Source organism: Rattus norvegicus, chromosome 20 (assembly GCF_036323735.1).
Source record: "Rattus norvegicus strain BN/NHsdMcwi chromosome 20, GRCr8, whole genome shotgun sequence".
Lineage (NCBI taxonomy): Eukaryota > Metazoa > Chordata > Mammalia > Rodentia > Muridae > Rattus > Rattus norvegicus.
This window is the reverse complement of record NC_086038.1, coordinates 10,448,880-10,465,662: the sequence shown is the minus strand read 5'-3', so window position 1 is coordinate 10,465,662 and position 16,783 is coordinate 10,448,880. Positions and strand designations below refer to the sequence as shown.

Here is a 16,783-nt window from a genome sequence, read left to right as displayed (position 1 = left end):
AGTAAAGAAACAGCTTAACACAATCCTTTCCTGAGAGCCATGGGATGTTCTCAGAAACCCATCCCTCAACCCCAGTGTCTGGACAATGGTGAAGCAGCACACCCATCTCAGGATTCCTCAGTCCTGGCCACCTCTACCTAACTCACAGCAGACTTTACAAGTCACCGTCCAAATAAAACCATGATGAGCCCGATGATCAGAACTAGGTGGGGCAGTGCTGGGCTCCGAGGCCGCAGGGGAGCTATGGAAATCATGGCCATCTTCTGCTTGTAGCCCTGGCAGCTACATGGTTGGCTCCAAAAGCTAAGGACCTAGCCTGAGAGCCGCCTCATCTGGTCAGGAGGCCAGTACCTGGACCATGAAGTATTCACAGAAGCTCCAGCCTGGCTCTGTCCTCTTTTCCCTCAAAGTCCGCATGTCATCCTCAAACTTGCCAAGGTTTTTGGTAAAAGACATGAGCAGCAGAGTCCTGAGTTTGGTCAGGAAGGCATTCCAGGATTCCTGAGTTCGAGAAGAGTCCTTCAAGGGGTCAGAGAGCACAACACACCTGCAAAGACATGAAAGGCAGTCATGCCTGGGAAAACCTTGGGGCACAAAACACCTGCTTGAGCCTCCTTCCCAAACCTCCCACTGCCTCTCCTGCTTTCTGCCTTCAATCAGTGAAAATCGTCAGGAATGCGCCCAAGCAGTTCGCGGCTACTTAGGCAGGAAGCACTGCAAAGGTTTCAAGGAAAGTCTGCTGCAGAATGGACAGGAGTCAGAGTGGGACTGAGAAGGGGTGACCTGCAGGGCTGGTTGTAATTCAGGAGCCACACCACCCTCGGCTCCAAAACCGCATCCTCACAGGCTCCTTATGCTGACAGGATGAAACCAAGCTATCTCACCTTGACCTGGGAGGCCCAGGCCCAACCGCAGCACCAGCTTCAACCCCTCTCACTGCAATCTGGGTCCCTGAGCAAGCACACTTGCTCTTTCCTCCAGCACTTGCTAGCTCAGCTGACATCCCCCACACTCACACTCCACTCACACTCCACTCACACTCCACTCACACTCCACTCACACTCACACTCCACTCACACTCACACTCCACTCACACTCCACTCACACTCACAGCACTCCACTCACACTCCACTCACACTCCACTCACACTCACAGCACTCCACTCACACTCCACTCACACTCACACTCCACTCACACTCACAGCACTCCACTCACACTCCACTCATACTCCACTCACACTCCCACTCCACTCACACAGCACTCCACTCACACTCCACTCACACTCCACTCACACTCACACTCACACTCCACTCACACTCACACTCCACTCACACAGCACTCCACTCACACTCCACTCACACTCCACTCACACTCACACTCCACTCACACTCACACTCCACTCACACTCCACTCACACTCACACTCCACTCACACTCACACTCCACTCACACAGCACTCCACTCACACTCCACTCACACTCCACTCACACTCACACTCCACTCACACTCCACTCACTCACAGCACTCCACTCACACTCCACTCACACTCACACTTCACTCACACTCACACTACACTCACACTCCACTCACACTCACACTCCACTCACACTCACACTCCACTCACTCACACTCCACTCACACTCCACTCACACTCCACTCACACTCACACTCCACTCACACTCCACTCCCTCACAGCACTCCACTCACACTCACACTCCACTCACACTCCACTCACACTCCACTCACACTCACACTCCACTCACACTCCACTCACACTCACACTCCACTCACACTCCACTCACACTCCACTCACACTCACACTCCACTCACACTCCACTCCACTCACACTCCACTCACACTCCACTCCACTCACACTCCACTCACACAGCACTCCACTCACACTCCACTCACACTCACACTCCACTCACACAGCACTCCACTCACACTCCACTCACACTCCACTCACACTCCACTCACACTCACACTCACACTCCACTCACACACTCCACTCACACAGCACTCACACACTCCACTCACACAGCACTCCACTCACACTCCACTCACACTCCACTCACACTCCACTCACACTCACACTCCACTCACACTCCACTCACACTCCACTCACACTCACACTCCACTCACACTCCACTCACACTCACACTCACACTCCACTCACACTCCACTCACACTCACACTCCACTCACACTCCACTCACACTCACACTCCACTCACACTCCACTCACTCACAGCACTCCACTCACACTCCACTCACACTCACACTTCACTCACACTCACACTCCACTCACACTCCACTCACACTCCACTCACTCACACTCCACTCACACTCACACTCCACTCACACTCACACTCCACTCACACTCCACTCACACTCACACTCCACTCCCTCACAGCACTCCACTCACACTCACACTCCACTCACACTCCACTCACACTCACACTCCACTCACACTCCACTCACACTCACACTCCACTCACACTCACACTTCACTCACACTTCACTCACACTCCACTCACACTCACACTCCACTCACACTCCACTCCACTCACACTCCACTCACACTCCACTCCACTCACACTCCACTCACACTCCACTCCACTCACACTCCACTCACACTCACACTCCACTCACACTCACACTCCACTGACCACTGCAGTACATCATGGAAGGCCCCTGTGCTGAGCCCTGTCTGTCCCCATAGATAGGCCTCTGCCACCACACCTCAACTGTCAGGACAACATTAAGAAGCAAGACAGATACAGTTGACTCAAAGACATGTGTGATACAATTCAACTGCAAAGAGACTGTGTCCATGATGTAAATAAACCTAAACTCAGAAATGATTTAAAATCTGGATGCAACGGGCATCAACAGTTCTCCTTAATAAACATCTTGCTAACCAGCTAGCGACCAGCAAGAGGAAGCAACTCTGCTCTAACATCCCCTCAGGAGACAGCAGCCGCTACCCAACCACTAAAAGGTGAGGTAGCGCAGAAAAGCCAGTCCTCCCATCACCAACCCAGTAGGCACTGATCCCTCTCAGAAGGGCAGAGGCCAGGCCAGCCACCCCAAGGTCACCACCACGGGAGCTGCATTCTGCCAGTTCAGCGCCTACCCTATGGCACTCTCAGGAGCTGCAGCTGTCAACACTCTTGCTGGGAGCAGCACAGTCTCCCGTAGTCTCCACACTATGGAGGAAACCCACAACAGACAGCACTCATGAGGCAGGGCCGCCGCCTGCATCAGTCATGCTGCACCACACTCCCTGGTCCCTCCTTAGGCCTTCCAACTCCCATGCTCTCTAGGTCATCATCTGTTTGCATAGTTAAAAAGACAGAGCCCAGTGCAGCTACTGATGTAAGGAATGGACAGCGATCAGCAGCACTGCAGCATCTCCCAGCGCACAGAAGCTGCTAACAGGGGACATGGAAGGAGGGACCCCGAAGCTACAACCATCTCAGACAGCCCCTGAGTTAGCATCTGACTCCACAGTGTGAAGGTGTGAAGAATGAAGAACCTGTAACCAAGCACTTTCCCTTTAAGGAGCTAAGGACATTCACGGTATCTGGGCTAGGAAACATGTACAAGAGCCCAACAGTCCTTGAGGTTTCTATAAACAATGTACAGGCTGTGTAAATAATGTACACTGATGTGATGTCCTATTATGTGCTCACTAGCAATAACAGGACAGGGACACACATGGGACATTCACTATGTACTAAGTGACAACAGCAGCTATCGATATTACACAGAAAATGACAGTGTTCTAAAGAGATGTGGAGAAAACAGCTCTGCTCTTGGCTGCTTTCCCACTTACTTCATACATCCTGGACTTCCTAGCCCATCCCTGGCCCCTGAGCACCTCCCTCAGGCCCCAAAGGCAGGCTGGTGGCACTCTTCTGGGCTCTTGCAGCATGGGAACCCTCCACTGGTGATAACAACCATGGGAATGAGAATGTATCACCACATCAGGGCATCTGTGAGACCCAGCCATCAGTGTACGAGTCAGCACACAGCCATCTGGCCAAGTGTCCAGCAGTGCTAAGGAGAGGAAGTTGAAGCAGGCGCAGATGAGCAGTAAGACACTGCAAAGAAGGGAAAAAGCCGCTGCTTTGCAACTTCCTTCCAGGAACTTTTAGAAAGTGAATTATAAACAGAAATGTGTGTCCCACGGTTTAAAACTGTTTAGGGAACCTTACCCTATTCAAGGACTGATCTTCCGCAGGGCCACTTGGCCCAGAAGCCTCTCTCCCTAGGCTGCATACCTGGAGATGACCTGCTAGACCAGAAATTGCAGAGGGTTGGGGGAAGGGGGTCTAGCACCCCTCTGTAGCTTTCTAGACTGGCTAAGTCAACGGTTATCACTGACATCAAAGTGGATAAAACACAAGACACACTTACCTGTCACTCTGTTTATTACAAAAGTCATTTCTTATTTTGTCCACAATAGAAGTTCTGGGAAGGATGTTGGTTTTGTTTTTTTTCTTGGCATCATTTTCTACTACCACTATCAGCCAATCCACAGAGCTGTGAGCTTTGAGAACATTCTGCCACTTGGTGAGGTCGTCTTTTACCGTAGCTTTGTATACTTCAGTGTCCTAAAAACGAATAAGTCACTGTGAAGGTGAGCTCCCCAGTGCCCTTTCACCTCTAGGATCAGGGGGTCAGGAACAAAGAGCCACTAGCCACGGCATTTTATTTTTTTTTATTTTTTATTTTTTTTTTTGGTTCTTTTTTTCGGAGCTGGGGACTGAACCCAGGGCTTTGCGCTTCCTAGGCAAGCGCTCTACCACTGAGCTAAATCCCCAACCCCTAGCCACCGCATTTTAACACACTGTGGCAGCCAGAGGAGAACAGGAGTAGATGTCTCAGCACCCAAAGGCATAAGATACAGCACCAAGAGCTGAGGAGGCCACCAGAGTGCTCCTGTCCACAAGCCAAGCAGGAGCTTTAGTCAGGGTTCTGTGCCCAAGCCCCATAAGCCCGACATCACCATTAGTCAGCCAGGACCCTAGCTTCTCGCCAGCTATTCTGTGACCCTCAGTTCTCAGAAAGCCCTAGAATCCCGATCCAACCTCAATGCCCCTTGAATTCCCCACATAAGAGCCAGAGAGAAGATCGCCCCAGCTCCCTCAAGCTGCCCCAGCTCTCAGGAGCTGACAGGAAGCTGCTCAACTCAGACTCAGCTCAACCTCTCTCTCCTGGGACTAGCCCAAGTGGTCAGAGAAAACAGCACTCCCTAACACAGCACACGCTGTGACCCTGATACTATAGACGCCACAGCAGAACTCAAGACTGAAGTTAACACAGCACCAACCGCACGGGGAAAGCCTCTCAGAACACAAAGCAAAGCCAGGTAGTGGTGGTGCACGCCTTTAATCTCAGAACTCAGGAGGCAGAGGCAGGCAGATCTTAAGAGCTCAAAGCAGGCCTGGTCTACAGAGCAAGTTCCAGGGCAGCCAGAGATACACAGAGAAACCCTGTCTTGAAACAAACAAACCAAAAACCAAACAAACCACTAATAATCAGAAAGGATGGTCCTTATTAGGACAATTTCAATGCAAAGCAGGACCATTTACAATGAGCCCAAGAACTAAACTAAGCAGGCATGGGGGAGCTGGACGATGCAAAGCCTCTCTGAAGTTACGACTAAGGCCACAACAAGGTACAAAGGAATACAAACTCGCATCATGTTCCTAGATTCAAGAAAACTTACCACTATTAAATTCTTCTTGAATCAATAATGAATTAACAAGGCAATTTCAATAAAAACTCCCATGCCCCCCCATCCCACCCTTCTCTCCTCCTTCTTCCCGTGTCTCCAACTGTAGTTCCAACCACCACTGTGTAATGACTTAGTTCTACTGTGCTCATAGAGCTGCAGGCAGAAAGTGAGGGCAGAGCTGTATGTTCTAAGGCTGGGAGCCGGGACACAGCGGGTGACTCTCTAATGGCGTGGGCCTCTTCATGGCTTTCTGACACCAGCAGAAGATATGGACTGCTTTAAAAATTATAGCCACGCAAGCTGAACCAGAAGATATAAAGACCCAGCCTCTCGACAGAGGAAAGTCCCTGGCATACAGAAAAGTGCATTTGGGGCAGGGCATCCTGGAAAACACAACTCACACTCGTGACATCCAGAAGAGAACATGTGTCAGCAGAAGTTCATTTTAAATATTTAGAGGCTCACCACTGTGCTTTCATCCAACCTTAACACTATATACTATGTAACGAAAAACTGAGTCTGACCCACAACAGTCAACAGAGCTGAAGTATCCACACTGGTGTACACACAGAACATGGTTTGAATAGAGTTGAAGTTTCTTTTTTTTTTTTTTTTCTTTTTCTTTTTTTCGGAGCTGGGGACCGAACCCAGGGCCTTGTGCTTGTTAGGCAAGCGCTCTACCGCTGAGCTAAATCCCCAACCCCTGAAGTTTCTTTTTCTTTTTTTCTTTTCTTTTTTTTTTTCGGAGCTGGGGACCGAACCCAGAGCCTTGCACTTGCTAGGCAAGCGCTCTACCACTGAGCTAAATCCCCAAACCCCTCTTTTTTTTTTTAAAGATTTTTTTTTTTTTAAATTTTATGTATCTGTGTACACCGTGGCTGTCTTCAGATGCACCAGAAGAGGGCATCGGATCCCATTACAGATGGTTGTGAGCCACCATGTGGTTGCTGGGAATTGAACTCAGGACCTCTGGAAGAGCAGTCAGTGCTCTTAACCACTGAGTCATCTCTCCAGCCCCAAGATGAGCTCTCATTTCAGACACGAGGCCTTCCTGAGTAGGACACACTATTTAGAAACCATCTTCGGCAACCACATGCTTCATTCCATAAAAATTAAATTAGTGGGCTTAATCTTTAAAAAAAAAAAAAAAAGCTAGCTATGGAGCACATACATGCCTGACACTGACAACACACCCATCTCGAGGAGGATGACAGAGGACCAGAGACAAGCTACTCCACCACCAGACCATGGAAAACAGGGCCCAGGCCACAGCACAAGAAACTGCGGCACATGGAAGACAACTCTTATGGACCCACATTTTATTATCACAATCTGAAAAATGGAATCACAGAGAAAAGCCAAGTGACACAAAACAAGAAAGAGTACAAACAACCCTTTGTGAACACAACGCCACCAAACTAGGGAAGTTACTCTCCTAGGAAAGGCTACATGTGCTAGCCCACATCTTTAACCCTCCGCTCAGGAGACAGCAGCATCTCTGTGAGTTCAGAGCTTGGTCTATGTAGCAACTTTCAGGCCAGCTTCCGCACAGTTCTTTAGAGACACTGTCTTAAAATACATACAAACAGAAAATAAAGGATTTATTGGGCTGGGGAGAGAGCTCAGTGGTACAGCACTTGCCTATACTGTGTGAGGCCCAGTTTCCCCCACCATACATACAAAACAGTAACGCAACTATAACGACTTCCGAAAACAAGATGTACTTCAAGTAGTAACCAAGGAAAATTAATAACTTTAATGATTTGTTATCAATTAAAATTTAAGAATAAAAATATATACATTTCAGAAATGTGAAAAAATAAACAGAAGAACAAACTATATGAAAGGAAAGTCCTGGATATGGGAGAAAACGAAGTTGCCATCCCACAGTCAAACACTCTGGTCCAGAATTGTCCCTGTCTAAAGAACCGCAGGGACACAAATGGAGAAGAGACTTGGTCCAGTGACAGGCCCAAAGTGGGATCCAGCTCAAGGGGAGACTCTGAGGCCTGCTATGGTGCGCTTACAGATGGGAACCTGACATGGTTGCCCTCCGAGGGGCCCAACCAGCAGCTGACTGAGACAGACACAGATACAGTCCAACCAATGAGCAGACGTCTGGGACCCTTGTGGCTGAATTAGGGAAAGGCTAGAAGAAGCTGGGGCGGAAGGTGACCCCACAGGAAGAGTATCAGTCTTAACTAACCTGGAGCAGATCTCTCAGACACTGAGCCACCAACCAGGCAGCATACACTAGCTGGTCTGAGGCCCCAACACATATACAGCAGAGGACTGTATATGTCTGGCCTCAGTGAGAGAAGACTTGAGGCCACAGGGAGTGGGGATGTCTGGGGGGGGGGTGGCGGGGTTGGAGACAGGGGGAAGAATGGGATAAGGAACTGTGGGAGGGCGGACCAGGAGAAGGGTAACTACTGGACTGTAAAAAAAATTAATTAAAATTAAAATGGTAGGTTTCTGACAACTAATCTAATCAAGGAAAGAAAGCAGACACACAAAGTAAGAGCTGAGTGGCAGAAGACCTGGTCAGAATGCATACCGTGTAGTTCAATGGAAACAATGTTAAAACTTAACTAAAATGAGCAATTTATCAGCATGGTCTATGGAAATTAACATAAAGCAGGCCAATTTCCTGAAAGGGATCTAGGAAGTTTCCAAGGAAGCACTCACAGGAAGACAGCCACCCCACACTCTCAGAGAATATTCCAAACCTTAGAGCCAGCAGCTCCAATGCAAACCAAACAGTTTCAGGAAGAGAAATAAACAGAAACTTCCAAATTCCTTTTGTGACTCAAAGAGGGACTAGAAAGATGGCTTAGAGGTTAAGGTGTTCTAGATGATCTGGGTTGGTTTCCCAGTACCCACATGGCAACTCATAGCCATCCTAAATTCAAGTTCCAAGGTCCCCAGTGCCCACTCCTCTGTCCTTGGTGGGCGCCAAGCATGCATGTGGTACGCATCCATACGTACGTGCAGGCAAACACTCACACACAGAAGATAAATAAAAATAGACGGTATCAATACTTAACCCTCATGAAGACAGTACAAAAGGAAACTAAGAGTAGCCTTGTGTGAACGCAGCAGAAAACTCCAAGGGCTGCAGTGCGTTTCTCCAGTGTCACGCTGAGAAAGCAAGGCTGGCCAAGAGGGACCTGCGCTAGGACCACAGGCCAGCCTGACCCAGACGCGTGGAGGACACTGTAGGGTTACTGCCACCATGTCTATCAAAGGGCATTCATTGCTAGGTTTTCGTGAGCAAAACGGGAGTGGATGCTGTCGGCTCCATGTGAGCACGTGCTCCTGCCCTACTACTGAAGAAAAGCTAGCAACAGCCCACGAAGAAGGTCAGGGTGAGGGCAGAGGTAGCCATGACATCTTTTTTTTTTAAAGATGTTATTTGTTTATTTAATGTGTATGAGTACACTATAGCTGTCTTAGACATATAAGATCCATTACAGATGGTTGTGAGCCACCATTTGTAGCTGCTGGGAATTGAACTCAGGACCTCTGCAAGAGCAGTCAGTGCTCTTAACCACTGAGCCATCTCTCTAGCCCTTGACCTCTTAACATCAGAGAAAACAACTCTTTCGGTTAAGAACTGACAAGAAGAAGGGTCCTTCTCACTGATACACAAAATCAAAGAGTTCAGCAAGGCTAATCTGAGTGTAGATCAGCAGGCTTCCTACACAGGAAAAAGCAATACGAGACACAAGGAATGAAAGCCCACGCACAACCAAAGAAGAAAAGGAATGTACTGGGGCTGAAATACATCTGAGTATCTCAGTATGCACATGCAAGTATATACCTGCCTAGCACATGGAAAGACCTGGATCTGAGCTCTAGGACTACTATATACATATACATATAATATGCATATACATTAAATAAAATAAAAATAAATCTGACATTGTGGATGGAGGGTTATGGAGAGAAAAGTTCACAGGATAAGTCTGGCATGGTCATCCTACCTGTGAGGCGGCTTCCTACTCTACCTGGGGTTTGAACTTGGGGAGGATCCCCAGGGTTCTCTCAGGTCTAGACTGTATGTGTATGTGGCTAATAATATATCTGCTTTCCTTTTTGGCTCTGAGACAAGCCATGCCAGGTAGAGGCCCTGTGTGCCCATCCTCACTGAGACCCATAAATGCCCGGTCTCTAGCGAGTTTGTCTGGTAGACAACACCTTGCACTCATCCCCCATAGCCTGTGACTTCCTGAGGAACAATTCATGGAGCAAGTACAAGTGTGACCAGGCACAGGCCTCCAGAGTCCTGCCTTGTCCCAGTTATAAAACTTGCTGTAGCCTCAAAAGCTGAAATCCCAGAGGAAATGACTTCTGTACTTCACACCCTGCCAAGTGCTTATTTTATTACTTCAAGCGGAAGAAATAACCCTCGGAACTTCCCCTCAGGAAAGGGAATCTCATGGGCAGGAGAGTCCTATGTGGGTTCATGAATACACAATTAGAAAGCACAAGTGAGAGCTACAATGCCAAGCAGAGTGAAGAATGCGGCCTACAGCGCAGAGGATGTTCTGGAGAGGGAAGAAGGGTCATGACAACACAAGGTGAACAACTCTGGCTGATTAACCCTATGGCTACCTGGGCTCAGTTAGGTGAAGCAGAGACAGAGACACTGCCACGGGTCTGGCAGAGGCACCAAGGCAATATGACACCAACAGAGAGCACAGGCCATGTCCTAGCTCACGAGTTCGCACTCCTCTGCGACAGGCAGGCTCCCGGCCCAGCCAGTACTTACACAGCACTCCGTCCAGTAGATGTGGAGGAAGGGGAAGGTGAGCAGGGCTTTGTTCCCTTCCTTAGGCAGCAGCTCCTCCTTGAACTGAACAAAGTTGGATTCCAGGTGAATCATTTTCGGAGCCCGGCCATAGGACCTAGAACAGGTTTTAAAGTCAGCAAGAAAACAACTGAACCACAGAGCAGAATTAGGGCTGTGACAACATAGCATCCATTCACATCTAGGGCTTCAAAACCATGCTAACTATGAGTCAAAACTGGCCAGAAACCCTGCATGGATTACTACAACAGCTCTCACATCAAGACCCCTCTCTAAAGAGTCTTTCACTGTTCAAGAACACAGGTACAGCAGCTCAAGGCTGCCATGACTTGTGAGAACAGTACCCTTGCAGGAACCCTACCCCGGGCTCACTCTAGAAGGGAAGGCCAAGTGTCAAAATACAGAAAACTCTTCACACTCTCAAGAGCCCCAATGCTTTTGTGACCTACTGAAAACTTGGGGGAAAAGAACAGTTTGCTTGCAGAGCTCAAACGGAGGAGTGGCACAAGCCCCTTTCAACCTGAGAAAGCAGCCACAGACACTGCAGGCCGCCTGCGGCTCCTGCGCATAAGGAGCCCCTGCTGCTCTCTGTAAGGTCTTTCCTATAACTCTGGGTTCAGCAAACGAACGTCTACACTAACAGACGGTGCTTACACTCACAGGGTGGGCTTCCTATCTGCATTCTCTAGTGCCTGTGAGATTGATCACATTTCCTGTTGCGTTGTTTTGTTCTGCTGGCTTCAAAGCTTACGATCTATTTCCACTCTGCTATTGATTTCATCTTATCTTGAAGTCCTCCGAGCTATACCTACGTTAAAAGCAAACCTTTCATTCAGACTGACGCTTTGCTGGGACTCCTTCAGTTACCCCAGAGAGGTTGTTACTGCTTCTGGTCTTCTAACAGCCTAGAGACATTTCTGCTTCCTGCAGGGCTTCTGACCAAATCCAACAGGCACCACACAGCTGCCCCAAGGCCCAGGGGCACAGAACCCTGACTTGGTGGCTCTTGCTCACGTGCCTAGACCTCTGCACAGACGGGACCTCCAGGCTTCCACAGAGGTGGTCAGGAACATTCATCACTGTGCAGAGGAGATGGGACTTCCAGGCATGATCTTTCCTTGTCAAGCTGCCCCCAGACTCCACCCCAGCCCTGCGCTCTGTATTTCAAGTTCCACGTGTTGTCACGGTTATAGACTTGTCTATGCTGGGAGTTTCTGAAACTCTCCCACCTGTCTTTCTTCTCCCCAGACTCTGTCCACACTCTGTAGCTGCCATGGCTGCCTCCCTCTCTCTGCTGCTGCTCTTAGGAGCCCTCCAAAGTTCCTGGGTGGAGACCTGGTCCGTACTTCACGGTGCGGAGACAGCCCTCTATGGGGCAGCCCATTTCAAAAGAGCTCGCTTAGGCTGCCACTGGGAACCGGTTCCTGCTCATGCAGCCAGGGCCCTCAGCAGCCACCATGGCCTTCAGAACCACATGTCAAATACATTTCTGCTCATGTAAATACCTCAGCCCGCAGTGCTCTTTAAAAGCTCTGTCCCTGTGAATTTGCTAGTGAGTCCTTTACCCTCACTGACTGGGGCTCAGGAACGGGAGGAAATAAATCCACGTTGTTTCACTATTTGTTTTTTCCCACCATCTTTTCCTTTGCTTCATGAACACATTTCTAGTGTCTTCAGAGACATTTAGTAACGCACTTAGCTGGCATCCTTTACCGATCATTTCTTCAGAGATTAGCCACCCCCTTCCCAACATCAATCTACTTAACTGCTTTCTTGAACAGCATCGGGCCGTTTCCAATGTTGAATAATTTTTCTCAAAGAGCACTCTCCAGCACTGAATATTTGTTATATTATTGATGGCTAAATGAGACATCACTCTCAGGCACAAATATGTTGACAATCTAACTCAAAAACCTGTCATCTAATGTCTAAAACAACAGCAACAAATTCCATCCAGGAGAAGCGGGGTAGATAGACCAGGGATCTCGGTACTCAAGTGTCTAAGATGGGAGGACCACGAGTTCTGCCTAGGCTGCAATGCAAGTTCAAGGTTATCCCGAGAAACTCAGTGAGATGTTGCTTAAGAATATGAGGTAAAAAGAGAGCTGGGAATACGGCTCGGTAGAGGAATGCTTGCCCACTGTATGCAAGTCTCTAGGTCAAGGGGCAGTACACACACGTACACACACGTACACACACACACACACACACACACATACACACACACACAAAATCAAGAGTTCAAGAGTCAGGAGTGATGGTCTGGCCTGCAACCCTAGTATACTACTCAAGTGGTGGAGGCAGGGGCAATGCAAGTTTGAGGCCAGCCTGGGCTACATAGCTAATTCAAGTCCAGCATGAACTATATAACAGGATTCTATCTCAAAAGAAAAAAATCATGATGAGGTAAGGAAAGTGAGGCCCTGGATTCAATCACCAGCACCACAAACACAAAACTGAAACAGCCTTAAAGAGAAAGCCCCATAGGCTCTGAAGGCCGCTGTTCATCAGCCAGAACAGAGGCACTGCTGTCTGAGCACCCACTCATCACTCGAGCACCTGAGTTACAAGGAGAGTCCGGCCACACACAGAGCCTGTACCTTCTCCACTCCATTGGTTCTCTTGGAAGCTGCTGGGAAAGTGTCGGATAGATGGAGGTAAATAAATTCTGGTCTCCAGCACCTACAACAGGAACAAAGAAAAACCAGTTACGTGATTTTAAGATAAACAAAGGCAAAATATACTTTACAGTTTAAGATGTTGATGTTCTTAGGCAATATTATGCTCAGTGGAGTAGACAGAAAAGCAAGGCTATTTCCCACCTAAAATAAGTGCCTAGTTTCAGGAACCCAATAGCCTGCATGGTTGAACTGGGGTTACGGAGCCTCCACAAAGGTCTGTGACTCTCACAGAGAACGAGGTCTGCCTTGGGTGCAGCTCAGCCCAGCCTTCTACTTTCTAATACCACAAAGGAGTCCACAGCTCCACACAAGCAGAGGAAACATGAGAAGTTCTGCCCCCACACAGTTACTCAGAACAGCACTGAAATGCACGGAGAGCGTCCCCAAAAGAGAGAAGGAAATGCACACCAGCCCAACTCAGACTGGGTGCTTATTTAACCTGTGAGCCCGGCTCTGGTGAAGTTAAGGTAATAGGTGGGAGGGAGCACAGCTGGCCTGGGAAGACACTTATGTCTGACTGCAGACTGCTGTCCAGTTTGTCATTCAGCTCGCACCCTAACTTTAACAGAACTCTAAAGTCTACTTGGCTCCCCCGAAATGACAACATGACCATACCATAAAGTAAAAAGGGAATGTTTCCTACAGACAGCTAACCTGTTTAGACCCAGGGTCCTCTTTAAGAGAATGCACTCTCCTGCCTGCCGTGATTGACTGTAAAGAGGAGACTGGGAATGGAGGTGAGCCATTAGCAGTTTTGCCAGCATGAGCCGAAAACCGATCATGAAGATTACACTGCAGTATCAGATCTCCGGGGAGAGAATGGTCTATCTGGGCACCAGGAAATGGTGGCTAGTGTGGTGCCGGAAAGCTGACTGCCTGGTCCTGACTGTCAGTCAGCATGCACCTGCATTTGTCCTTTCTGTGCCTTGTGCACCAGACAGGAAAGGGAAAGGACAGGTCCCCAGCAGGGCCCATCAAGAGGGCATGTTGACAGCAGGGTAAGTCAACACATGCACACACCATACACACCACACACATACCCCCCCCACACACACACGCACACACCCCAAGGGCAGCCTGGCAGAAGCCATCACAAGTCTGCTGTACTTTTCCTCCTCTCATTTACTTGCTAGTCATTTGGGAGATCAGTGAGGTCCCCAAGATGTTCTCCCCAGGAACCACTGCACAATGAGGCCTGTGGGTGCAGCTCAGACAGTAACAACCCATCCTTCACTCTGTAATGGACCTGCCTTTACCTGTGTCCTGATTTAGTGGTACAGGCCATCCACTTGCCATGTGCAAAATTATCATCTGACACACTGGGTCACCTCAGAGGTGACACACTCAGGTGACAGAACACTCTGGATGGGTTCGCAGGCAGCAGACAGCACATCTCACAGCTCTGAGGCCAAAAGCCCAAGAACAGAGGTGCTGCCTGCTGAGGGCTCCCAATCCTCTTTGTTCTGTGTCATCGTGGAAGGGGTGAAGAGTTCTTGGGCTCTTTGGTAAAATACTCATAAGCCTTAGTAGGGGTTCTGGCCAGCATTCCTGACACTTCATGTCAGCCCATGAAGGAGGGCTGACAAGTACAGTGGAGGTGGGGGGTGCTTCCCAGCAGCCTGAGGACAAGCAGCTGGTAAGAATCAAGAGGCCTGGCCCTACGCTCTTCAGAAGCAGCACTGGACCTGGACTTGTCTTAGGAGAAAGCCCCCCATGCTGTCTACCCGCAGGGATTTGTCTTAGGAGAAAGCCCCCTGTGCCCTCATGGCTCCTGGGACTTGAACTCAGGTCAGCAGGCTTGCGCAGTAAGTGTCTACACCAGTTCGTAGGTTTCCGTCAGAGCAGACAGCATTGTGACTGCCTAAGTGAATCTTGTATGTCAAAAAGAGCCCTGCCAAGGGTTCCTAACTTCCTTTCCCATGTTCCCTCCTCACCTTAAAGTCTTTATTCAAAAACAACCTTTTCGGGGTTGGGGATTTAGCTCAGTGGTAGAGCGCTTGCCTAGGAAGCGCAAGGCCCTGGGTTCGGTCCCCAGCTCTGAAAAAAAGAACCAAAAAAAAAAAAACAACCTTTTCAATGGGGTCTAACTGCAGTTTCAAAACTGAACAAAGAAGAAAGAGAAAAATCTGGCAAGTCCAGCACCTGGCATGGCTCCACACTTTGTGGGCTTTGTCACAAATCCCACCCCGAGAAGGAACAGGACCATGAGCACATTGGTTTCCTCAGACTGGGACCATATTCCAGGTATAACACAGCACAGCGCAGCACAGCACACACAGCACAGCACAGCACAGCGCAGGGCACAGCACAGCACAGCACACACAGCACAGCACAGCACAGCACAGCACAGCACAGCACAGGACAGCATACCGCAGGGCACAGCACAGCGCAGGGCACAGCACAGCACAGGGCACAGCACAGCACAGCACAGCATAGCACAGGGCAGGGCAGGGCAGGGCAGGGCAGCACAGGGCACAGCACAGCACAGCATAGCACAGCACAGCATAGGGCACAATGTGGGAAAAGAAAGGTATAGAAGATGGGCTGGAGAGATGGCTCAGCGGTTAAGAGCACCCGACTGGGTTGGGGATTTAGCTCAGAGGTAGAGCACTTGCCTAGCAAGCGCAAGGCCTTGGGTTTAATCCCCAGCTCCGAAAAAAAGAAAAGAAAAAAAAAAAAAGAGCACCCAACTGCTCTTTCAGAGGTCATGAGTTCAATTCCCAGCAACCACATGGTGGCTCACAACCATCTGTAAAGAGATCCGATGCCCTCTTCTGGTGTATCTGAAGACAGCTACAGTGTACTTATATATAATAAATAAATAAATCTTTAAAAAAAAAAAAAAAAGGGTATAGAAGAAACCACCAGAGTTAGCAATCTCTCACCTGAGAGTGGGGAATACAGAATGTTCACATTCTTTTTAAAATTATTTAAATTAATTTTTAAAAATTTATTGGGGGGATGATGACTGCACACGATCCATAGTGTGCATGTGGAGGTCAGAGGTCAGCTTGCAGGAGTTGCTTCTCTCCTTCCGCTATCTGGGCCAAAGGGATCAAACTCCAGCAGGTACCTTTACCCACTGAGCCATTCTGTCAAACTTAGGCCATTTTAAATAAAGGAATAAAGCTTTTTGAAAGTTGCAATGGGATGCTTAGGTAGAGGAGATGCCAGGGGAGACGGTAGAATTCAGTTGTCCCTTACATCTGAGAGACTTATTCCAGAACCCCAGTGGACACCAGCCCCTCCAATGCTCAAGCCCCTTATCTGAGGCAGCACAGTTCTTGCACGGAACCCACACTCAATTGTTGTACACACTGTGATGCCGCTAGCTGACTGAAGGCCTGATCTGATGACAATGCTGTCTGTGCCTCAGTACACGATTACAGATAGTGTTACAGGCTGAGTTATATATACGGGTTTTTTTCCCCGGGGGGGGGGGGGAAGCACGTATAGGAGATAGAATAGTTAGAGTAAATAAAACCTTGTAGTCTTGAATCCTAACTAAGACCATTTTTAAAATGTAAAAAGACACCAGTGACAAAT

The 16,783-nt window shown here is 48.9% G+C and overlaps 1 protein-coding gene across 1 annotated transcript in view; it reads right to left on the bottom strand.

Moving 5' to 3' along the window:
• The window catches only part of Trappc10 (trafficking protein particle complex subunit 10), a 60,337-nt gene that overhangs the window by 33,078 nt on the left and 10,476 nt on the right, over window positions 1–16,783 (bottom strand). Inside the window, exons 2-5 of the mRNA NM_001173528.1 lie at window positions 13,157–13,238; window positions 10,518–10,653; window positions 4,420–4,616; window positions 352–547 (exon numbers count right to left, since the gene is read on the bottom strand). Of these exons, the coding sequence (NP_001166999.1) occupies window positions 352–547; window positions 4,420–4,616; window positions 10,518–10,653; window positions 13,157–13,238 (611 nt within the window). The remainder of the gene's footprint in view (window positions 1–351; window positions 548–4,419; window positions 4,617–10,517; window positions 10,654–13,156; window positions 13,239–16,783) is intronic.